The sequence below is a fragment of the Salarias fasciatus genome, chromosome 18 (assembly GCF_902148845.1).
Source record: "Salarias fasciatus chromosome 18, fSalaFa1.1, whole genome shotgun sequence".
Taxonomy (NCBI): domain Eukaryota; kingdom Metazoa; phylum Chordata; class Actinopteri; order Blenniiformes; family Blenniidae; genus Salarias; species Salarias fasciatus.
This window is the reverse complement of record NC_043762.1, coordinates 2,716,226-2,741,690: the sequence shown is the minus strand read 5'-3', so window position 1 is coordinate 2,741,690 and position 25,465 is coordinate 2,716,226. Positions and strand designations below refer to the sequence as shown.

The window sequence follows — 25,465 nt, the reverse complement described above, 5'->3', positions numbered from 1 at the left end:
TCGCTGCTGCCTGGAAGTTAATCGAAACCAGATCAATGGGAAGTGGACGATTCCTCGGCGGAAACACAAACAATCAACCTCGATTGTTGGGTTATGCCCGTCACGATCCGTCCACAGCGAGAAGCAGGAAGTACGAGGCGGGCTGCCGAGTGATAGATGTGGCGGTAAACAGAACGGACAGGGAGGACGCTCTCTCTCCTCACGCTGCTGTCAGACTGAGTGTTTCTCCAAACATGGAAGGCTTCATGAGACCACAGCTCAGCCCAGAACCCGGGAAGATCTGCACCGCCCTCCGTCTTCCACCTGGTGGACCATCGACACAATCCGCCACCGCCGCCGCCAATGATCACCAACGCCGCGTCGGCATCCAGAGCACAGCGGCGGGCTGCACCTGCTCCAACACAGAGACAAATCCCCCACAGCGCCAAGACAAGAGGAAGCTGTTTACCAGCCCAAACAGCCCGGCTCTCCCTCACGCACTGAGTCAACAAGCTGTAGACAAACAGAATGCATGTGTGCACACAGCCGCTTCCTGCTGCAGGCAGCTTTTCTCTAACTGCTCCGATTCAGCAGCAAAGCTTCCAACAGCTCTGACTCCCCGTGTGAGGCGGCCACGCCTGCTCCGAGCAAACAGGTGAGCGTGTTTAGAACAGACAAATGGAGGAGGAGCCAGCTGCAGCCTGCTCAGTACTCCGCTCTGCGGCGGCGGCGTCCGTCACCGCCACGCCGACCTGAAAGCCCTCAGGCTCAGAGGAGGGGCACCCAGAGGAACCCTCAAACCCCCGGAGAGAGCGGAAATGGCAGAACATTCTCTGTGTCACTTCGAGGACGGTGAGGCTGCTGCAGAGGGAACGCTCTGCGCTGGTCGTTTGTCAAACTTAAGGAGAAACAACAAACATTTTCTTTATGCTCAGTAAACAGTGGAGACCAAGGTCAGTCCTGACAGTCCTGACAGCTCTGTTCGCGTTAAAGAATTTACCCCACTGTTTCTGTTGGACCTGAGATGCCTGCTATAACAGACACGTGTTATAACAGACACATCCTATAACTGACTGATGTTATCGCAGACACATGCTATAACGCACAGGTTATAACAGACACATGATATCACAGACACGTGCTACGCTGAGCCTCCCTGCTCGTCCTGCCATTCGTCCTGTGATCGTGTGTTTTCCCGTCAGCCTCCTCTCCGCTCCTCCGTCTCCTCATTCATCTTAAAACTCCATTGGAGGCTGTAATTGGGGTTGATCCCGGGCGGCCATGTGGATGTATAATTCATTCACTTCATTCCCGCTAAATCGCCTCATTACATTATGAAGCACATTCACCAAAGAGCAGAGAATCAGATAGCGGTAAGTCAGAGCTTGTCTCGTCTGTCTTCCATCCAGAGATGTGTACAGAGGGAGGAACAACACACTGTGGGGTCTCACACACTACAAAGTCTCATTAAATGAAATGAAGCTTCTGAGGAAATGCAGGAAATCCCATAAATCAGTCAAAGGGAGGCAGAGCAAAGCAGAGCGGAGCGCCGATAGCGGCTCTCCATTAGACACATGTCTCTGCCAGAGAACTATAAAGCAGCTCTCCTCTCCTCTGTCTCTGGTTTCAAAGCAGCCTGCTGGATGAAGACAGGCGGCTGGGGTTTGGGATGGCGGCGGTGCGACGGTACAGGAGGAGAAATCAGTTTATGGAGCCTGCAGCCGCATGGCGTGACCCTCCTAAACTCAGTTTAATCACATTCTAATGACATATTCCTGCCAGACCTTGTTGATGGGCGCTGCCGTTCCCTTGTGTCGGGGTGTTTGACTTGTTTCCTCAGATTTCCTCAGGAATTGTTTCTTTTCCGTGCGTCTCCGTCACTGAGACTCTGCAGAAACCAAAAGCCACCAAGACAAATCCTGCCTAAATTTAACCTGGGCGGACTGCGAGTGTGACATTACTGGTGGGCTGAGAACGGAACCGTGCACACAGTGCTGGCCTCGTGCACGCCGGAGCCCAGCAGACTGCCGGCAGACTTGTTTTGCTAACACTCTCCGAACGATAAGAATGCCACTCACAGTCCTTTCTGAGGCCCGGCGGGTTCAGCCTCGGCGTCGGCCTCGCCGGCACGGCTGCCACTTTCTGCTCCGGCCTCTCGTCTTCACACAAACACGTCTTCAGCTCAAATACTAATCCTCACCGAAAGAAAAAAATCTGACAACTGGTCAGAAACGGGCTGAGGAAAGGCTCTTTCCTGGCCTCAGCAGAAAACGGGTCAGGATGTATTAGGAAGTGTCTAAACACACACGAGGCAGCGGCAGTACGGCGTTTTCCCTCCTCTCACTTTATCTCCAGACAGGACAGAACTGCCGGCTGTGGGAGGATTAGACCGACTTGCTCAGCTCCTCTCAGCTCTGAAATATGCAAGACTGGGCTTTACTGGGACAGACGTGCCCGAAATGAGACGGCATGTTTCAGACTGGGACGACGCAGAAACCCCGAAAGCAGCAGCTGGACGCGTTCAAGGAGAAGTCAGAAAACATCCCAGAAAATAAAATAAAATGAAATAAAATAAAATAAAATAAAATAAAATATCTTCTGATGAAGGTCACAAATCAAAGAGTTGGAGAGTGAACTGACTCAGAAACAAACACAACAGCTATAAACACAAGTCAGTAGATCAGATTCCACAGGTCGTGTTTCAGCTCCTCATTCACAGCTTCAGCTGATCAGGTGCCTCCAACCTTTCACTTTAAATTTAGAGAAGAAACCGTGTGATAAGGAAGACATGTTTTATGAAAGAACCTCTGAGGAAATTCATTTTGAATTTAACAGATGAATTAATGTTATGAAACAAACTCAGGAGCAAACGTGAAGAACGAAAGGAAAGAAACTGAGATCAACCCTTATCATGGTGTTACAATGAGTGTTGAGGCTGAAGCTGAGTGGTGGAGCTGAAGCTGAGTGGTGGAGCTGAAGCTGAGTGATGAGGCTGAAGCTGAGTGGTGAGGCTGAAGCTGAGTGGTGGAGCTGAAGCTGAGTGGTGGAGCTGAAGCTGATTGATGGAGCTGAAGCTGAGTGGTGAGGCTGAAGCTGAGTGGTGGGGCTGAAGCTGAGTGGTGAGGCTGAAGCTGAGTGGTGGAGCTGAAGCTGAGTGATGAGGCTTAAGCTGAGTGATGGGGCTGAAGCTGAGTGGTGGAGCTGAAGCTGATTGATGGAGCTGAAGCTGAGTGGTGGGGCTGAAGCTGAGTGGTGGAGCTGAAGCTGAGTGATGAGGCTGAAGCTGAGTGATGAGGCTGAAGCTGAGCGGTGAGGATGAAGCTGATTGATGGAGCTGAAGCTGAGTGGTGGAGCTGAAGCTGAGTGGTGAGGCTGAAGCTGAGTGGTGGAGCTGAAGCTGAGTGGTGGAGCAGAAGCTGAGTGGTGAGGCTGAAGCTGAGTGGTGGGGCTGAAGCTGAGTGGTGAGGCTGAAGCTGAGTGGTGAGGCTGAAGCTGAGTGGTTGGGCTGAAGCTGAGTGGTGAGGCTGAAGCTGAGTGGTGGGGCTGAAGCTGAGTGGTGAGGCTGAAGCTGAGTGGTTGGGCTGAAGCTGAGTGGTGAGGCTGAAGCTGAGTGGTGAGGCTGAAGCTGAGTGGTGAGGCTGAAGCTGAGTGGTGAGGCTGAAGCTGAGTGGTTGGGCTGAAGCTGAGTGGTGAGGCTGAAGCTGAGTGGTGAGGCTGAAGCTGAGTGGTGGGGCTGAAGCTGAGTGGTGAGGCTGAAGCTGAGTGGTGGAGCAGAAGCTGAGTGGTGAGGCTGAAGCTGAGTGGTGGGGCTGAAGCTGAGTGGTGAGGCTGAAGCTGAGTGGTGAGGCTGAAGCTGAGTGGTGGAGCTGAAGCTGAGTGGTGGAGCAGAAGCTGAGTGGTGAGGCTGAAGCTGAGTGGTGAGGCTGAAGCTGAGTGGTGGAGCTGAAGCTGAGTGGTGGAGCTGAAGCTGAGTGGTGAGGCTGAAGCTGAGAGGTGAAGCTGAAGCTGAGTGGTGAGGCTGAAGCTGAGTGGTGGAGCTGAAGCTGAGTGGTGAAGCTGAAGCTGAGTGGTGAGGCTGAAGCTGAGTGGTGAGGCTGAAGCTGAGAGGTGAAGCTGAAGCTGAGTGGTGAGGCTGAAGCTGAGTGGTGGAGCTGAAGCTGAGTGGTGGGGCTGAAGCTGAGTGGTGAGGCTGAAGCTGAGTGGTGAGGCTGAAGCTGAGTGGTGAGGCTGAAGCTGAGTGGTGGAGCTGAAGCTGAGTGGTGGAGCTGAAGCTGAGTGGTGAAGCTGAAGCTGAGTGGTGAGGCTGAAGCTGAGTGGTGAGGCTGAAGCTGAGAGGTGAAGCTGAAGCTGAGTGGTGAGGCTGAAGCTGAGTGGTGGAGCTGAAGCTGAGTGGTGGAGCTGAAGCTGAGTGGTGAGGCTGAAGCTGAGAGGTGAAGCTGAAGCTGAGTGGTGAGGCTGAAGCTGAGTGGTGGAGCTGAAGCTGAGTGGTGGAGCTGAAGCTGAGTGGTGGGGCTGAAGCTGAGTGATGGAGCTGAAGCTGAGTGGTGGAGCTGAAGCTGAGTGGTGGGGCTGAAGCTGAGTGATGAGGCTGAAGCTGAGTGGTTAGCCTTGGATTCTGCTCATCATGTGAATTGCTCAGTGCTGCTCTCAGGTCTCCCCTCCCCCTCCCTCTGCTCCCTGTAGCAGCCGGTTAGCAGCACTGCACCTTTCAAGGACACCACCAGGAAGGATGAAGTGAGAGAGAGAGAGAGAGAGAGAGAGAGAGAGAGAGAGAGAGAGAGAGAGGGAGAGAGAGGGAGAGAGAGGGAGGGAGACGGAGGGAGCGAGGGAGATATTTAGATCAGGGGAGGAGAAGGAGGAGGAGAGAGGATCAAGAGGGAGATTAAGCAGAGAATCAGGTGGAGATATTTAAGAGGTGGAGGAAAAGGAAAGATCGAAGGAGATGATGTTAAGTGGGAGGGTTAAAGATGCACCAGAGATGATCCGACGGGGTGGGGTGGGGGGGGTGGGGGGGGGGGGTGGGGGGGGTGGGGGCAGAGATGGAGGGAGGGGGGCAGAGATGGAGGGAGGGGGCAGAGATGGAGGCGGCCATTGCTGCTTACGTCACCTTCAGGATGACATTGGCAGGACACACAGGTCTGCTGCCTCATCAATTCTACTGCTGCCCAAAGGGACAGACATCATATCACACACACACTCACACACACACACACACACACACTCAGCCCCTGGCAACGTGGCTCTACCTGGCCGAACACACCCGCAGCCTCTGATTGGCTGCTGGGACTCAGCTGGGAACACTCTGCTTGGAAACAGGATGTGAGCTACAGTACGGACCGCTGCTGCGGCTCGGCTCGGCTCGGCTCGGCTCGGCTCGGCTCGGCCCGCCTCCTATCCACCTGACCACAGTGACCATGAAGACCTGAGGAGCTGTTCCGTCACTCCGCTCTGCAGCACCCTGCACACATTTGTCTCTTCCCTTCATTGAAACGTATCGTTCCTGATCCAGAGAAACGAGCTTCAGGTACATCTGTTTCAGAACGCCAGATCACCTCAGCAGGTGACTGAAGAGAAGACTTCAGGAAAACAAGAAAAGCAGCAGGAAGGACTGAAAATCAGCACTGAGCGCTGATCTGGGGTCAGTCAGTCTGAATCTCACACTGCAGTCCAGCCGTTCCTCCACTGATCACATCCTCAGCCTGGGACTGCTGGGAGGAATCATAACCCTCACACTCAGCGTTCACGTGTACAACATGGAGCTGGACCGGTTCAGGTCCAGACCGGGGAACCTTCTGTGTGCTCTGCATGTTCTCTTTTTAATACAACAGGATTTACTGCTCGACTTGTCTTTCCCCAGAACCCAAAAATGTGAATTTACTAACTGGAACATGAACAACATGACACACACACACACACACACACACACACACACACACACACACACACACACACACACACACACACACGTTCAACCCATTGTTGTGTGAGAGGATGTTTATGACAGCCTCTGTTTGTGTGTGTGTGTGTGTGTGTGTGTGTGTGTGTGTGTGTGTGTGTGTGTGTGTCTCCACCCTCGGTTCCTCTCTCAGTCTCCAGCTTCCCTTTCAGGGGATTCGAACAGGGAATCCAGCTCCCGAGGCTGTGCTGATCACACTGTGTGTGTGTGTGTGTGTGTGTGTGTGTTGCTCACCTTCTCCTGGTACTGCCGCCTGGACGAGTCCAGCGACTGGATGAGCGCCGTGGCGTGGCCGATGAAGACGGCGTAGCAGGTGGCGCCCACGATCATGCTGAGCATGGTGAGCCAGATGTCGGACAGGCTCTCCGGGGCCTGCCGGCCGTAGCCGATGCACAGCATGTGGCTCATGGCCTTGAAGACGGCGAAGGAGTACAGCTCCGACCAGGTGTCGTTCTGCGGGGCGAGAGGAGGATAAACGGTTAACCACAGGCGGCGTCCGGGGGGGCGCCGGCGAGCAAAAACACTTATCCAAATGAGAACCGCAGGGACGAGGAGGAAGAGGAAGCAAGGCGCCGCGGCCCTCCGAGGCCTCATCAGCCCGGCGCTCAGGAGCAGCCGCAGCAACTGCTATTTTCCAGATTTTGAAGCGTCAGCTGATGATCAGCCTTCATCAACAAATAAACACGGAACCAAATAATCTGTGACTTTCTACCTGGAATTAAACGTTCGGCCAAAATAGGCATAAATTCTGTCTGTATGAGGCGGTTTTCAGTTAGTCTGCATGTTCTCCCTGTCCACCAACATGGTGGGCTCGCTGTGAAGACGAGCGGCAGTCTGAAGTGTGTGACGGACGGCTCGGAGCTGGCTCTCCACCGATCGCCGTGACGGCTCATCAATAATGGAGGAAATGGCGAGGGGCGGAGGAAGGAGCTCCGGCAGGAGGCGCTCTGCCACACCGGCACCGGGAGAATGAAGCGTCCAGAAATAAACGGGATGAGGCTAAATGTTGGATGCGAAAACAGAAAGAGAAACAGTGGAGTGAAACAGACTGAATAATAGATGAACTATGAGCACTTTGATTCAGAAATAGCACCGAGACGAGCGAGAGGGAGAGACTCCGTATCCTCCAGGTCTCAGCAGCTTCCCTCTGAGGTTTCAGTTTGGGAACCATCCACGCCTTGTTGGTAATCACCGTCTCCATTAGCCGCAGATCGTCTGCTTGAAGCTCGCTGATAATGCAGAGGTTTTAAATTTATCTGTCCGTGTCCTAAAAGTGCCTCCATCTGCAGCTCCGCAGCGCCGGAGGCCTGCAGAAACATCTCGTGTGAGGGTTAGAGTGCTGTGAGGAGGCCTCCTGGGTCTGAGGAGCACATGTTCTCCAACACCACACACACTCATCCGGAGAGCAAGAGCTAAATGATCACCATCAGAGTGGATCCACTGGAGGCAGAGAGGGTTAAAGCCCGACCTCAGCCCGACCACTCTGAATGTCACAAATACAGCAATATAACAACAACCCCTGACCTTGACACTGGGGTCCTCAGGGGTTTCCCCTCCACGGGGGTCCTCATGGGCCTGTTCCACCACACACACATCAATTATCAATGGCATTAAGTTACAGGACTAGTAACTACAGACTAGCAACTAGTCAAGTAGTATCTTCTTGCATAACTTTACCTGTCTCTCATTTAAGTACCTGAGAGATCTGCTGTAGTGTTTCTGTAGCTCAAACTGAGCTGCTGGCGCTGTGAGGCACTGCTGCTCCATCACCTGGATGCTAGAGGAGGAAGATGCTCTAGAATCTGATGCTAGAGGAGGAAGATGCTCTAGAATCTGATGCTAGAGGAGGAAGATGCTCTATAATCTGATGCTAGAGGAGGAAGATGCTCTATAATCTGATGCTAGAGGAGGAAGATGCTCTAGAATCTGATGCTAGAGGAGGAAGATGCTCTAGAATCTGATGCTAGAGGAGGAAGATGCTCTAGAATCTGATGCTAGAGGAGGAAGATGCTCTATAAAACCGGTCCAGTCTGTAATTTCTCCTGAATCCAGGAATGAGGAGACAGTTTCCCTCCTGACACTCATCGCTTCACATATATATTTTTTTAACAGAATTAAGACGGAGTGCCATGCTAAAGATGTTTTCAGCACTTGTTCCCACTCCAGCTATTAGTCTCGCAGTCACCCTGCCCTGAAGGCTAAAGAGGGCTTTAATTGCCCCAGAGACGGAGGAGAGGGGAACATTTGCCCCGTTGCTATGAAACTCATCATGTCAGGGCGAGGCGGAGACCCGGCGTCCATCCGGGACATGATGGAAGATAGAGCGATAACAGAGAGAAGGACCAACAACCTCACATGTTACATCAGGAAGTGACTGACACACCTGGATTTTATCCTCTAGACTGGTCTTCCATTAGAAGCAAGAGGTGATTTCTGTCCAGAAGGATCACAAACATCACTAAAAACTTCTTTGAAGGAAATGTGTGTCAAATCGGTCTGAACTGAGCCAACAAACCGAATCACAAAGAGAAAAACACATCAGAGGAGATGGTTGTGGCTAACTCGCGTCGTCCGATGGACGAGTGAGGAGGCAGCGGAGGGAATGTGTGTTTCTGCTGACGGCTCGGGTGCTTCAGTCATGAGGGAGGCGCCTGTTTTCAGACCCGCTCCGTCGTCCTGCTGACAGCATGCGGGGCTATTGGACAAAATAATAAAGATGCACATAATGCACCGAGCTGCTCCGTCAAACATATGGTCCGTGGACCAAAGCGGGGACTCCAGAGGGTCCAGCCCGGCCGGTGATCTGACTGCAGACAGCTGAGTCACTGCTGTGTTTTCAGGCTCAGCAGGATCTGAAGAGACGTTTCACTGGATGCTGCTCCAGGATACAAAGTTTAAACCTGACCTGAGGTGAAAGCCGCACTTATCTTACAGATATTAGATTTTCATGCATGTTTGCGCTAAAACACTTGGATTTGTGGATGTTTGTGGTTTAATGTGCTGTCATTTCACTGCTCTGACCCCTGACCCCTGACCCTAACCTTAACCCTGTCTTTCAGCCTAAACTCTAAAGACATCTATTTTTTGAATGCAAGACATTTTTTCACTATTTTTCTGGATAATTCCTGTTGTTTTTGTGCAGCTGGTTTGGTAATCAAAGCCCCTGTGCTGCAGCTCGCGCTCCGGTGGGACTTTATGCGTTCACCTCAGCAGCTCACTCTGATGTTCAGCTGCTTTTATTATAGCGGTTAAATCTGGAGCAGATCTGACATCCTGCTTGGTCAAACTGATTGCAGTGTGTGAATAAAGTTATTTAAGGCCGCACATGGTGATTACTGACTTATCTTCTCCACAGGATCCCCCCCCCCCGCTGATGGCGGGGGATAACGGGAAGGAGACGGCTCCGTGATGAGGATACGGTGAAGGATGGACGCACACGCTGCTGTAATTACAGCTGAAACTGAAACACAACGACTGCTGGGCAGAGCTGCAGCCTCACCTCCTCACTCTGTCAACAGTCAACAGCCTGGGAGAAAACCAACAACCTGGAAAAAACTAACCCCCCGGAGGAAAAGCAACAACCTGGAAAAAAACGAACCCCCCGGAGGAAAAGCAACAACCTGGAAAAAACTATTGTAAAAAACTAACAATCCGGAAAAAACTCAACCTGGAAAAAAAAAATCAATAATCTGGAGAAACCCACAATGAACAGTCAAGAATTTGGAGCAAACCACTGTTAAAAAAAACAAAAACAAAAACAAAAAACTTAAAAACCAGGTTTATTTTGAGACTTCTCGGTGTGTTTCACATCTAAGGCCATTCAGATCCACAGGAAGTATAAAAGTGTTGAACTATCTGGTGCGTCTTTATGTCTGCAGCTGTTTTAACGGTCCTGCTCTCAAACACGCAGTTCTAGATTTATTAATCATTGAAGATGTTTGAGAGTTATTCCCCCAACAAGAATATAAACCATTGCAGTCAAACACCGAGACCGGAAGAGAAAACCTGCAGTTCTGAATATGTCCACTAGATGTCCCACTGCTCCACTGAGCCAGCTGTAGTTGAGCACCAGCATCAGTCAGGTGAAAATGTGTGAACTTCATCATAAGAAAAAAACACGCAGAAACTTTTAGATGAGGAAAAAGTTCTGTGTTTACCAAAGTTTTAGTGAAATATGCAGGTTTATCAGGATCTACGAGTGATTTAGGTTTGACGGTCTGGCGGATGTCATTCAGAGTGACTGAGAGTTCCTGATGCCTACACCGTCCCGCTGTGGGCGCCGCGCCGCTCCACCACGACCCCCGCAGCGACCATCCACTGCACCATGGCCAATGTTACACGTTGTCAGGCACTCGGCGGGTGGAGGGGTGGGGGTGGGGGTCGCAGGTGGCCGTGGCGTGCCACGGCGGCCCTTCAGTCTCAGACTGACGGCCTGTCTCTGATCAAGCAGTGGAGGAGTGGACGGCCTGTCACCCTCCTGGACATCCAGCTCCAGTCCCAAGCACTGACACTCGGTTTTTACTCATTTAAAAGATGGTTTGGAAGGTGGAGCGTTCGCTGAATAAAGTCCCTGAACTTCTCCTTCATTCTAACTGGGTTAATATTTATCACTGTGCCTGTGTGATCACACCGCCATTACTCAGTATTGATTCAACATTACAGGAAACCACAATTCCTCTCAGCCAGACGTCGTGGCTTCCTCCTGAGTGTATTTATACACACCCAGCTCCTTCGGCCGCTGATGTAGAGGATGTTCACTCGTTAACTAGTCTGAACTCCAATTACTTCCATCCAGCAATAAAACCCGGCGTCACTGCTCCCGCCCAGGAGCAGAGATTTACAGGCCCCTGCAGCCGAGCCGGACGGCGTTCGGGAGCGGGACCCGATCGGTCTGAAGCCCCGTTTGGACCGGCGCCGTGAAAGGCCGGGCTGACAGACAGACCTATAAACAAGCAGCTTTTATCTCTGTGAGAGAAACACGGCAACAAAGAGCCCAGCTGCACGGCCGTGTTCCCCATCGCTCCGCCGCCTCTTTCATCTCGCCTGTCATCAGCCGGCCAGCGGAGGAGGAGGAGCCGCGCTCACGCCGCCTTCTGCTTCCTCTGCTGCCGCTCTACCTGCTGGAATCAGACCGCATGCCCTGGTTCAGAGCATCTAAACACCGCTGGTCACGAAGCTGGTCAGAACACACCTCTGTGTTCTGTCTGTGCTAACGTGGCTAAAGCGTGGCTAACACATGGCTAACGGCGCTGCACCAGGAAGTTCAGGTGAACGGTCCAGGTCGGGGGGCAGGATCACCTTCACATTCACACTGAGAGACGAGTCACTGATTAACTCAGATACAAACTACACTACTATCAACTGTTGTAGAAAGAGTCACTGTGAGGTTAGAGAGCTAACCATGATCAGAAAACCCTTCAAAAAGACAAATTCAGCTCCTATCATCGTTTTTCACTGTTGAATCCTAAAAAGTTCACCAAGAATTTGTCAAAAAGAAATCAACTCTCCTCTGATCCCATAACTCTGACTGGGAACTGGACGGCTACCAACTGGCAAAATCCCATTTCCCAGTTTCCAAAGTTCATTTGACCTAAAGAGAAAGCAGCATGGCGGCAGCAGAGCGGTCTCTGTTCATACGTCTGATCTTAAAAGATATGACTGCTTCACTGAAGCTGTGAGCTCGAGGGTCATAATTCAAAGAAAATGAAAATTATTTTTTTTTCTTCTGAAAAAAACAAAAACTTCCCAAGAGTGCACAGAGTGTCTGTCTCACAGCGTCCACTGGGAACCTCCCACATGCAAACTGGGAAGTGTGGGACGACTCCAAAAAGAGGCGGATGCTCATTTGTCGTGGCATCAGTTTGGTAAGAATTAAAGTCTACTCATTCAAAAATGTGTTTGTTTGTGTGTTACGGTCATGGGATCAGAGCATACTGGGAACTGGGAGCTTTCAAATGGTCCCAGTTCCCTGTTGGGAAGACAGACGGTGAAATCACTGACACCACCTGATGGAGTTCTCTGTGTTTCTCATTCAGAATATGAAGAGCTTCTTTCTGATGTTTGATGGTTTCTCTGTCTTTCAACGAGTCTGCATCGAGCCACGTCCAAACCGGCAGCAGAACCTCGAACCGGACTGCAGCGTCCGGAGTTCCTGCACCAATAAACCGGCCGCAGGCGGCGTCCCGGGGAGATGGGCGGACGTTCCTACCTCCATCTTGTTGAGGGACACCCAGCAGTCCGACGGGAAGTCCTGCAGCATGGGGACCAGGAACTGCAGGCAGCCGTCCCAGTGGCACAGCAGCAGCATCATCCCGATCAGGTTGAAGATCCGCATCACGGCGCTGGCCAGGTCGTAGGTCATGTGGAAGATCTGGAGCGGGGCGACACCACAGCTTTCAGCTCACACAGTGTATGGACGCTGCAATCACATGATCAACTCTTCAAATGTGACTCTCAAGACTTTCTAAAATGCTTTTTTAAAAAAGGAGGATTTCTTTTGGCGTCCGTATTAACTGAGGATCTTCACAGGAAGTGTGACTGGGTGTAGTGAAAAGGTCATGTGAAGTGTTCAGGAGGCCGGTACACTCCCTCTGTTTGGTGACTCATGCTGAGGAAACAGGAAGAAACACACTTAACAAAATAAAGTGGGATTGATTGATTCATTCATTCATTCATTCATTCTCACAGGATGAAGACACTAAACACTAATAAAGAACTAGAAGTTCGGCACATGATTCCTGCAGCAAACTCACACACACACACACACACACACACACACACACACACACGCTCACACACACACACACACACACACACGCACAGTCTCGTATTTCTATCCTTGTGGGGACCGTCCATTGACTCCCATTCATGTCTAGCCCCTAACCCTGACCCTTACCCTAACCCTAACCCACACCACAACAAAGCCTAACCCTAAAGAAATGTTTTTGCACTTTTACTTTTTTCAGTAACAACAACATGGTCAAGAAAACACTGTTTCTCCTACTTAGGACCAGAAAAAGGTCCCCACAAGGCACGTCGTTCCACGTTTTGCTATCCTTGTGGGGACATTTGGCCCCAACAAGGATAGAAATACGAGAACGCTCACACACACACACACACACACACACACACACACACACACACACACACCGCCCGTCACGTCGTGAGGAGTTTGCCTGGAAGTGGGGGGAACGCAGCAGGAGCGGCTCCGACGGCCTGTCCGCTCACGCGATACACTCCGAAAACAGACAGACCTGCCAGCACACACACCCGTCAGCAGTCTGAAGGAGTGATCATCTGCCCGGTCTCACACGTCGTCACCCTCACTCACTCAGGCCCGTCATCAATCAATCACCTGAGCGGCTTCAGGAAGTCACACACCGGGCCGCGGTTTGATTCCCGCCGCCGTCCGCACGCCGCCGACATGTGTGGAACCGTCTCCTCGTTACGCAGATAAAGATCTACTATGAGGAATGAGGTCAGTGGAGCTGAGGAGCGATGCGGTGTGGCGGGACTGGCGAGGAACGAGGCTGGACGTGAATCACATGCGTGGTCCTTCTGAACACAGCTTCAGCCTGCCTGAGGTTCGCACTGTCGCCTTTCATCAGTCATTACGAAGCCTTGTTTCCACTGCGCGGTGGCGGTGCAGGGTGACGCCGTACGGTACGGTTCTCTGATCCAGAATGGAGAACGTTCTCCTCCTGAACTGCACCGTCCGGACTGCTGCTCTCCTGTTCTGGAGAGGATTCGTGCCGTATCATACCACCCCACACTGTGATGCGCAGTGGAAACAAGACCTAACCGAAAACTGGAGATTTTATTCCACACTCTGGGTGATGAGTTCAGAACCAAACACAGCTTCACAAAAGAAGTGGAAAACAGACAAGGAGCCAGCGGCATTACTGACGAGGGGCCAAAGAGGACTGTAGGGGTCACAGAGGTCACAGAGGACCACAGGGGTCACAGAGGTCACAGAGGTCACAGGGGGCTGTCAAAGGTGGAAAGTAGCGAATTACATTTAGTCACTTTATTGACATTGTATAGTTTTTATGAATAATTAGTTGTTTTTCAAATAGGAAGTGCTCTCTAGCCCCTCTATTAGACTTCACTCTGTGGAAATCCCTCCAGTTACTGAGCAACAAATGAAATAAGCAGAAAACAAAAACAAAAGCGGAAACCACGCCGACGCGCACGCCTGTGTAATTCCGGTTTGGTTACTATGCAGACGTGCACTCAGGGAGTTCCCACTTCCTTGTGTGCAGGACGGTGTGTTCAGCTGCTGCTCTGCTGCTCGCAGATCGGCTCTGCTGAGAAAACCAGCTCCTGCTCCAAGAGAGGAAGAGCTGCACAGCCGAGAGCCGGACGTCAATCTCAGTCCTCAGTCCAGACTATTGATACCTTCTGAGACCTGCGTGTGTGTGTGTGTGTGTGTGTGTGTGTGTGTGTGTGTGTGTGTGTGTGTGTGTCGTGGGTTTTTCTTCCTTTCCTTCTGTTTGATTGTCTTTCAGGATCACAGAACTCAGAGTTCATGTGACGTACCAACTTTGAAAATGTTTCCTGGGACGATCAGAACAAAGTTTGCACCTTCTACCTCCTGGAAGCTTCTCATTATGACTCAAAGTTCATGAAGAACTGGATTTATGGCCCTTCTTGATTCAATGAGGAGCGACCTCCTTCAAGCTGGAACTTTTACTCAAAGCACATTTTTAACTAAAGTAGATTTTTTTAAAGCACAATGAGGTTTAAATAACCGAGGATCCGCACTCCCGACTCTGACTGTCAAATGATGTGAAATCCCTCCTGTCAGTGTTTCCTGCCTAGCTAAAGTCCCTGTAGCTTCTCGACACCCTACATTTCTGCACATCAGCCTCACACTGACACTTTGATGTAAACGCTGCTTTGCCACCAAAAAGCTTCACTGCTGCGTCGCTGAAATCTCCACTAGGTTAGGTTGGTTCACATGTTAACTGCGTTCTTTATCCACACTCTTTTATTCAGACAGATGTGTTGTAGCAGCAGTAAAGAAGGTTTTGAGCTCCAGAGACTTATAATGAACCTTTCCTAAAGCTGAAGGATCGAAACACCAGACGGAGAATCACTTGAGATCTTTACTTCCATAGAACAAGAGTGTGATGTTTTAGAGACAGATTTCTTGATCATGTTCTCAGTGTTGTACACTAATAAAAGAGTTGTGAGGCCTGTTGCTCGGTAGAGAGAAGGAAGCGTTAGTCTCGTGGTATGAAGGACCAACTCGTGGCGTCAGAACAGCCAGGAAGCAACATTTACAACACCGGCCCAAAGTTTGGACACGTCTTCTCATTTAATGTTTTTTCTTTCTGTCCTTGACTGTTTCCTTTCTAGACTCTCACTGAAAACATCAGAACTATGAATGAACACATGTAGAATAATGCAGTCAACAAAAAAATATGAAATAACTGAAAAGATGTTTTAGGATTCCTTAAGGTAGCCTCATTATCAATCAATCAATTTCTTTATTTGAGCAACAATAATAGCATCAATTGTCCATTTATAGTTGTAGTAGTACAGTGTTATTTGAACTGTGCTCAAAAAGGAGCAGGGAGAAGTTCGAAGAACTTATTAAATCTACCCCTTCACATTTAAGAATCGCACAAATTGAATCCCACATCCATTAGAAAAAAAGGAAAAAAGAGAAGAAAAGGAAAGAGAAAAACAAAAGAAAATACTTAAAAACCTTGCAAACAAACTCACACATCAGACAATTTATAATTACAATTAATGTATATTACAATTAATGTATATTCTTTTCAGTATTCCTTAAATTTAAATTTACAATATTATTATATTTACAATATTAAGACAGCATCTCAATAAACACAATATTATTATCGGGCTTTAGACAGTATAATGAAGTTCATCAGCCACCTGGAGTTTGCATCACACATATTTCTGAAGTAATTCTGCTTTTAGTTTCTTTTTAAATAGATGCAGACTTGTGGATTCTAGAATGGATTTATTGAGCTCATTCCAGATTTCAGGACCCTTACATGTAACAGTGAAGCTGGTGCACTTCAGCTTTCGCTTTTTCCCTCTTATAAGCTGTTTTCTCCTCGTATGATGTTCATGACTGAGAGGGGTGATGTTATTCAGTGATGTTATTATGGTGAGAACCAATCTGCAGGACAAATAGAGACAACAGTCCGTCATTGAAGGTCAGTCAGTCCAGAAAACTGCAAAAACTTTGAATGTGTCCTTGAGTGCAGTCAGAAAAACCATCCAGTGCTACGAGGAAACATGAGGACCAGCACCGCCCCGGACAGGAAGCCCAAGAGCCTCCTCTGCTGCAGAGGATCAGTTCATCCCAGTCACCAGCCTCAGAAATCCCTCTGCTTACAGTCCAGATAAATGAAGACAGACACGTCTGGACACCAGCTGCTCAGAGGAGGCTGAACCCGCCCGGCTCCGCCGGGTAAAGACGAGTCGACCGGATGGTTTCTACATGGTTCTGCTGTGAAGCCTGGAGGAGACATGTTGGTCCAAACAGTCCTCCAGGCTGAGAGAAGGAGTAAAGGAGACCTGGCCTCTGCAGTCACCTGATCTAAACCCGGTCCAGAGGGTTTGGGATGAGGTGAACAATGAACATCAGCTGGAAAACATCTTCTGGGACTCTTTTCTGCATCAGACCAGAACAGGCTCACAAAATGTTCAATGACAAACGTTCCTATTGAACGTTCACAGAGCTGGGGGCTTCTGGCTCACAGCAGCCATGCAGGACAGAATCAGCCCCAGAAGACTGAGCGGCTTGTCCCTTCTGAAGCAGAGACACACTCCCTGGACAGTCCAGAGGTCACTCAGGAGTCAGCGGGACCGGTTTGGGTATTTGTGGTTTCCTGAGGACTCTGCAGCGGCTCTGACTGTGACCTTCCTCAAGTCAGAGTAAATCAGGTGAAATGGTGCCCGTTGTGTTTGCACTGCAGCGTGTCTGAGAAAGACGTCAGCTGTTTGAAAGCAGATATTTAAAGAAATGAATTCAACTGATTCAATGAGTTCTTAGTGAAACAAAGAGTGACAGGCAGCACGAGGAAGTGAGCTCGGTCTGCACGTGGCAGCACTGCAGTCTGCATCACATCTCCGCTCTCATTCTCCATGCATGCCAAGTCTCACTTCCCATCATGCACCACTGTGTGTGTGTATGTGTGCATATCACATCATATCTTCAGAAATCCAATTATCCAAAGGTCAAGTGAGCAGCCGAGCCCCACTGTGCAGCCCACTGCTGCCAAATGCCAACACCGGGCCGCCAGTACCGGCATCAGCCGAAAGAGGAGCGGACTCCTGTCCCGGCTGCACCGCCCGCCTCCCCGAGGGGGGAGTCCGAGGAGCGGCGCTCCGACGCAGACTGGACTGCCGATCCAATATCAGCCCAGCATCATCAAAATAGACGGAGCAGGTATCGGGAAATGCAACCGATACCTGAGCCGATCCTACGTCATTCACACGGAGTGGAGGACAGAATCTATCCCCCGATCACCACCGCCTTCTCTCTGTCCTGTCCTATTAGTCTGGTGCTAACCAGGTGATAACCGGGCGGCGCCCGGGGGACGGCCCGGTCAGAGCGGGAGGACGGGCGTGTGAGACAATCACAGTCATTAGAATGCAGAGTTTGTTAATGCTCAAACAGCCTGTTGACATTATCCAGGGCTCAGCAGGTGGCGGGTGAGAACACGAGCGCCGAGCCGACACTCCGACAGGCAGACCGCCGCTTTGGTCGGCAGCCAGGAGCAACATATTGGAGGCAGAGCGGCCACCTTTCATCACGGCCCGCATGGAGAGGAGAGGTGAGGCTTCTCATTCCAATTAATAATCCCAGACTGGAGAGCTGCGTGTGAGTAGCCTGGCGTCCCTCAAGGCTCCGTTCTGGGACATCTGCAGCCTTTTACAAGATCAGACAACAAAAAGCTACAATGCTAGTGGAAATGAATTGGACTGTTTTTAAGAAGGTTAAAGCAAACTAATGAAATGAAGACACTTTCAGACTCCTCAAGTCGTGATGATAGTGACCGTTTTCCACGTTTCACACATCCAGAATGAAACCTGTGCAAAGCACATGCATGGATCCTTCACCAGTGTGTTTCCTGCTTTACGTTTCAGTCAGCTGAGATGGAAAACGTGCCTGTTGCAGATGAACTGACTGAACTCACCTGACGCAGAGACGCTCATGGAGTGTGAGTTCTTACCTCCTCCCACTGGTGGATGTAGCGTATCAGCCTGGAGAGCCTCAGCAGCCGCAGCAGACTCAGGATCTTGGTGAAGCGGACGATCCTCAGGGCGCGGGCCGTCTTGTACACCTCCGAGTCGATTCCCTTCTCCACGATGAGGAAGATGTAATCCACCGGGATGGAGGAGATGAAGTCTACAATAAACCAAGTCTTTAGGTACTTCTTCTTAATGGTCTTAGGGTCCAAAATAATGTCTGAGTTGTCCTCGATGATGATTCCAGTGCGAAAGTTGAGCACCAGGTCCATGAGGAAGAAGGTGTCGGAGACAACGTTGAAGATGATCCAGGGCGTCGTGGTCTCGTCCTTGAAGAAGGTGATGCCCACAGGGATGATGATCAGGTTGCCCACCATGAACAGCAGCATTGTAAAATCCCAGTAGAACCTGCAGTGGTGTGTGTGTGTGTGTGTGTGTGTGTGTGTGTGTGTGTGTGTGTGTGAAGGGAATAACAGAAATAGAGTCAGATGAAGGGAGTTGCTGTGGAAAGTCAAAATGCACCAGAGACTGAAGATGGAAAAGTGTAAACAGAGCCGGAGCCACGCCGACATGCAGAGAATAATGAGAGGAAGACTCTGCTGAATTCACGTTTTCCAGACTGGCAGGTACTCTAATCACAGCTTATGAGCAGTGTTTATCTGTGCATCTCATTTGTGAAGCACAACATGATGAATCTAATTGAAGAACTGGAGTAAACAGAAAATGACTGGTTTTGTGTGTGTGTGTGTGTGTGTGTGTGTGTGTGTGTGTGTGTGTGTGTGTGTGTGTGTGTGTGTGTGTGCTGGCTGAAGGAATGAACAATGACTCCTGTTTTGTTTCCAAACATTTACTCTCATCTGATTTCTTCTGAAAAGCTCTACTCTCCCTGATTGGTTGGATTTTTTTTAGACTTCCAGTTCGTCACTCATTCATTTCTCCACCTCTTCATCTCAGTCAGCTGATTCAAGTTTTTAATGTTCTGGTTTCACAGTTCTACTGGACTCTGGTCCTGCTTCAGCTTCACCTCACACCAGGTTTTATCTGCTTTATTTTTGATTCCATCACACCATATTTACATGATTGCTGCTGTATTCTATTTTTACTGTCAAAGTTCTTTACACATTGAATTTATAGATATGGTAACATTTATTTTTCTCATCGTTTGCTCATAAATGTTTGTTTTTGAAAAAAATTCAAATAAACTTTCTGCTGGGACTTAAAATGTAATTATAAGCTGCTCCACATAAAAGCCCCCAAATGCTGTGAGCCTGTGCGAGGCCTGCCTGTGTGTGTGTGTGAATGTGTGTGAGCTGGTCCAGCTGATCTCAGGTTAGAAGGACAGGAGACAGAGTCCTGACATGGAGCTCTGCAGGTGCAGAGCTGAGTCATTACACTCATACTTATGCAACAAGCTTCACCACTAAAATGAAAAACACCCCAAATCCCATGTTTGCAGCGCCTTTGCAATGCATCCATCACATGGGCGGTGGGGGGAGGAGGGGGGGGGGGGGGGGGGGTCTCTCCACTGAGCCTGTCTTCAAATTGGCAGAGACGTGTCTCCAGCCTCCACCGGTCCACTGACTCGGCGTTATGTGAGAGCAGCGGTCCAGACCTGAGGAGGAGCTGTCCCCCCCCCGTGGTGCTGAAACCTGCTGCTTCCTGACCCACATACACCCAGCATGTCTGAGGAAAGGCTGACGGAGCAGCCCACGGTGTGGCTTTCCTCCATGTCTGTGTGGATGTCTGGCTGGGCGGTGATCCGGAGACAGCAGCCGCCACCGGGGCGCAGGATCCGGGAGACCGGGGGCCGTGCGGCGGCACCGGGAGACCGGGGGCCGTGCGGCGGCACCGGGAGACCGGGGGCCGTGCGGCGGCTGAGGCTCTGTCTCCAGTGAGCATGCTTGAGGTTTTCACACACTTGGCTCAAGGTGACATTCCATTACTGAGTGCATGCACACACACGCACACCCTCTCCGTCGCGCGCGCACACACACACATAGCCTACATCCCGGCAGCGCGGCTGCTGTCGCAGAGCGCGTGCTGCACCGATTAAAGAGCCTCGTCCTCCAAAAATAAACGTTTTTTCACGCAGAAGCGGGGAGATGTGCGCCGGCCTCCGCGTGCGTTAGCAGGCCTGCTTGTTGAGCATCCAGACCTGCTGCTGTGCACACCGGAACTGGATCTGTTTACAACCTTGAAAGGACACTGGCTGGAGTCGATTTGCCTGACAACAGGTTGTTTGGGGGCTGATGGAGCTCTGTGCGGCGCACGGATCCAAATCACACATGTAGGGTACAATAAAGCCCTGAGTGTAGGTGTGTATGTGTGCGTGTGTGCGTGTTCCCAGGGAGTCTCAGCCTGTTCACAGTAAAGTTGAAGATGACAAAGAGGACCTGGCGGCCCCTCCTGCCCCTCCTCTCTTACCTGAAATCGCTATAGGGGTGAATAATCCAGTTCCCGGCTGATTTGACCCTCTCCTGCTCCCTCTCCACCGCCTTCTGACTACCGAACATGCGTAAGGAGAATTTGTTAACTCCCGGCTGCAGCATGCTGCTGAACTGCCGCTGCATGAAGCTGGCCTGGCTGCCCCGGGGCTCCGCGTCCTCTGCGGGCACGATGGCCGGTCCATCCTCGGTCTTCTGGAAGGTGACAGAGTTCCGGGGCTGCTGGCTCTGAGACGGGCCGTGCAGCGACGAGGAGGCTTTCCGGCTCGGCGCGTTGGAGAAGGACACCTTGGAGTCCTTCTTCTCGGGGACGCCGCCGGACACCGGGGTGGATCCGGGGTTGTCCGCGCCGTGCGCCCCGGCCAGGGACCCGCCGGGCGTGATGGAGCCGTCCATGCTGGCGGTGGTGGAGTTACAGGCGCCGCGCCGGGCGCCGCCTCCGTCCTCGGCTCTGCCGGACCCGCCTGCCTGCTTCTCCTGCTTGGAGACGGTGGAGCGCAGGCTCCCGGTGCCGGAGTCCCGCCTGCATTCTCCGTTTTTGTTGCATTTCATGCTGGAAGCTGGAGCGGCGCCGTTGCAAGCATCGGCCGCTGTCGCGGTTAGAAGCTGCGCCGCCTCCGCCCCGGATGCCGTGCTGCTGTGGCCGCGCCGGGCAGCATCGCCCGGGCTGGAAGTGAGAGAGGCTCCGGAGGCAGCAGCGGGCCGAGGCGCGGCGGGAGGCTCCTCTGCCTGCGGAACGCACGGATCCTTGCTGGAGTTCCTCCTGGAAGCCGAGGACGAGGCTCCCCCTCCTGGCGTAAAGTTCTTCATCCTGATACTACCTCCTCCTCCTCCTCCTCCTCCTCCTCCTCCTCCTCCTCCTCCGCTCCCCCCGGCGCGCCGCAGCCGCGGATGCTGGAACTTGGACTCCTCTTCTCCGTCCTCCGTGTCGTCCATCACCTCGGGACGGTTACCGGCGCGCGCTCCGGGAGAGCCGGGGGTACCTGGGGTACCGGGGAGACCGGGGGGACCGGGGGGACCGGGGTCCGGGCAGTTCGGCTGCAGCCCGCCGCTGCTGCTCCGGGAGCATCTGGAGGCGCCAGCCGGGGCTGCGGTGGTGCTGATGCTGCTGCGTCCGCCGCCCACAGCCCTCTTCTTCATGGTGGCAGCATCGCTCCTCTCCGTGACATTGAGCAGATCAAATTTTGCCTCCAATTATCTTTGGAGAAGGCCAATCAGAAAAAAGAAAGGGGGGGGGGGGGGCGGTGGAGGGGAGGAGGAGGAGGAGGAGGAGGAGGAGGAGGGGGACGTGACTTATTTGCAAACTATACTGCACTTAACTGTACCTCCAGTCAGTGACAGAGACGCTCTGGACCACCTCCTTCCTCCCATCTGCTGCTTTTCATTCAGCACGTGCTTCGAGCCAGGACCTCAGAACCGGTCCAGACTGTCCAGTCCGGGACAAACCAGGAGACCTAAGGCATGGAGTCAACCCACCAGCCGCTCCTGCTCAGGGAGATTCACCCGGAGTCACGTGCTTCATCAGGTGTTCAACAATGACAAACCGCCTTGTGTCACGTCGCCCTCGGCTGGTGTTTAGCGCCACCTAGTGGCCCCTCGCGGGGACCACAGGGCAAAAAACGTTCAGGCTTTTGTTCCAACTGACAACTTCACACCTTGACAATGTCACATCAGAAGCTGCTGCCTCTGCAGTGCAGGTACATCTGTAGATGTGTGTGTGTGTGTGTGTGTGTGTGTGTGTGTGTGTGTGTGTGGGTGTGTGACCCTGAAGAAACAGATAAAACATCCCACAAGGTCCGTCTTTGCAGGAATGAATCCCTGACAGAACAGCAGTCTCCTGTTTGTCTGACATCCCCGCCGCCGCTCCTTTTGTCTCCTCGTTACGAGAATCAGAAACAGCGAGGAGCAGTAATCAATTGGCTATTCCTGTCCTGCTCGGCGGCTGATCATTCAGACGCAGTCGGCTCCTGCATGCATTCGGTGACAGAGGTCAACAAGTACAAGAGGGGCTGTTTATGTATTTGCGGCGACGGCTGTGCAGCGGCTTGGGCGCAGGCAGCTGCGTCCATCTCCGTCCACACACTGCCGAAGCATTCTCATCATATACATCTGCTGCAGACAGAGGTCCTGAGGTACAGTCAGAGAGGAAGCAGAGAAGTGACTGAAGCAGAGGTACGGCAGAGAGTTCAGGAGGTTCAGTAAATCTCAGAGCTGAACGGTGACGGCAAATAGTCTGAATCCAGTCAGAACCAGTTGGACGTCCAATTCTTTCATCTGCCTCCGTCTCAGCCTGTCTCCAAGCACTGTCCTTTAATCAATATTCTCTCTCTATCTCTCTCTCTACTTCTCAAAGTGTTTTGATCACATTAAAATGAAGCATATTTAGCTGTTTGGCTGCAGACTGTTTCCTAAACATCGCCCAGTGATCAGAATGGAGATTTCCACTGCAATGACAAGCTTTAGGGATCCATTTCAATCTTTTTCATTTAGAAGACAAGACAGAAATATTAATAAAATCATTTAATTTGTTTAGTTAATTCTGCTTTATGAACTTTCACTGACAGTAACTCTCCACCCATATCTGCTGGAAGTGAATCGGGTGACGTTTTGACCTTGAGTTCAGGTTCAATGACATCTTGAAAACATTTTATTTAAAAGCGCAGAGCAGCTGAAAAGACAGCAAATGTCGTCCATCAACCATAACATTAGGACCACAGAGAAATGAGGTGAGAATCACTGGTCAGCTCCTTCTTGGAGAGTGTTTGTGTTCGAAGCAGGAAAAATGAGCAGTCTGAGAATGAGGGTCGCGACTTCTGGAGAAGGTTTCCAGTGGGCAGCGATCAGGACTCATCACAGACAGTAAACACACCAAACCAACACTCTGAGGATCAAACCAACAGGATACACACAGCGGTCATAATGTTCTGGCTGATCAGTGCGATCTTCCACTCCTGCTAATCTCCACAGGTCTTTTTGACATCTTTAAAATCTATTTTGAGAAATGTTTTCTCCCTTTCCGTCAGTGCTGGGAAGCCACGAGCGTCATCTCTCCGCTGCTTCTGACTCATTAGACTAAAATATGCAGCCGCTCCAGAGGCAGGCGATGCAGAGGTGTGATGCTGCTCAGCACTTCGCTGCAAGTCACCAACCAAACAAGCACAACGAGGAAATAAACCTGAGAAAAGTAGAATGGCCTGGAAACACGGAGCCAAGGCGACCCACTGTCAGCTGATCCATGAATCAACACAAGACCTTCCTCCAGTCCTGGAAACAAATCGCTTCATCCAGAGTCTTCTCCACATGTTGGATCAAACGGAGGTTTGTTTCCAACCGCAGCGCTCATCCATCACACAGCTTTCACAGCCTGGGGAATATAAACTCCATTTGTCATCCCTAATTATCCAAATGTGAAGAAGTCACAGACTCCGGCTGCTTGTCAATTACTGAAGAATATGAAGATCGAATGAGTTTTGTAAAGAGTTAATCGGTTAAATTTAGTGACAGGAGTTCTGCAAACAGGAGAATGAAGGTCGACACGAGACGACTTCATTTCATTGACATCCAGAGTCCAACAGTCTGCAGGGAGGATTTCTGTTCAAAAAGTCAGACATAAAGTCCTGATCTAACGTGACACGAAGTGAAAATGGTCTCTCTGGTTTTCTATTGTTCAGCAGACAATGAGTTTGGGTTTTGGGAGGGATTGACAAAAAACAAACTTGGGAGTTTTAGTCTGTTAAAGAGACTAGAAATGACTCTGTTCTATTTGGTGCTCAATAAATAAAGCTGAACTGAACTGAAAAACGGTGGCGTGGTGGTTAGCGCTCTTGCCTCACAGCAAGAAGGTCCTGGGTTCAAATACCGGCCGGTGCTCGGGGCCTTTCTGTGTGGAGTTTGCATGTTCTCCCCGTGTGTGCGTGGGTTCCCTCCGGGTACTCCGGCTTCCTCCCACGGTCCAAAAACATGCATGGTAGGTTAATTGGTCACCCTAAATTGCCCCTAGGTATGAATGCGTGAGTGAATGGTTGTCTGTCTCTATATATGTCAGCCCTGCGACAGACTGGTGACCTGTCCAGGGTGTACCCCGCCTTTACCCACAGCAGCTGGGATCGGCTCCAGCCACCCGCAACCCCGAAAGGGAGCAGCAGCAGAAAATGAATGAATGAACTGAAAAACTTCGGGATCTGTGTCTTTGGGTTGAAATAAATGGAAAATGTTTAAAGATGGCGCTCCAGTGACGTTATATCAGGAAAGTAGGACAGCATCGGTGGTGAATTATCCATCTCAGTCTATTGAAAGAAACAGCAGAGAACATGTTCGTGTCTCAGTAACTGGTCATGTGACCTTGAGCATCAGTTCCAGCTGGACGGCGTCTCCTGCTGTTCACCAGTGGACTGACTGTCTGCTGAGACCTGGAGGACGGCTCTCAGCTCACTGAGGTTCTGGCTTCAGAGTCACCAGCTGAGCCAGAGGTTTTCTATGGACTCTGGTCTGGAGAAAGTGCAGCTCTCTCCATCTGAGCTCCTCCAGTCTGCTGCAGCCCTGCACTGATGATGCCTCCTCCATGCTCTGTGAAGAAGAAATGAGGCCTGTGTTCATGCACTGGATCGATGATGCTCTTCAGGTAGTCTGGGTCTCAGAGGATGGATGAATGGATCAAACAGCTTTTCTTTGTTTGAGAAAAGGAAGTTGTGTAAAATGTCCTGAAACAATGAACAGTTGGTCATTTACAAGTTTAGAAAAGGTCACATTAAGTTTACCTGGAAAGGTTCATCCTAAAATTCCACCCCACAAACTGATATCAACAACTTTTTGTGAGTAGTGTATATTCATATTATATCGTTACATTTGGGAAATG

At 50.9% G+C, this 25,465-nt stretch overlaps 1 protein-coding gene across 1 annotated transcript in view; it reads right to left on the bottom strand.

The window, feature by feature from the left end:
• The window catches only part of LOC115405389 (potassium/sodium hyperpolarization-activated cyclic nucleotide-gated channel 2-like), a 29,551-nt gene extending 5,704 nt beyond the window's left edge, over positions 1 to 23,847 (bottom strand). Inside the window, exons 1-5 of the mRNA XM_030114953.1 lie at positions 23,833 to 23,847; positions 20,591 to 21,798; positions 18,151 to 18,574; positions 12,144 to 12,305; positions 6,170 to 6,388 (exon numbers count right to left, since the gene is read on the bottom strand). Coding sequence (XP_029970813.1) covers positions 6,170 to 6,388; positions 12,144 to 12,305; positions 18,151 to 18,574; positions 20,591 to 21,798; positions 23,833 to 23,847 — 2,028 coding nt within the window. The remainder of the gene's footprint in view (positions 1 to 6,169; positions 6,389 to 12,143; positions 12,306 to 18,150; positions 18,575 to 20,590; positions 21,799 to 23,832) is intronic.
• Between the last annotated feature and the right edge of the window lie 1,618 nt (positions 23,848 to 25,465).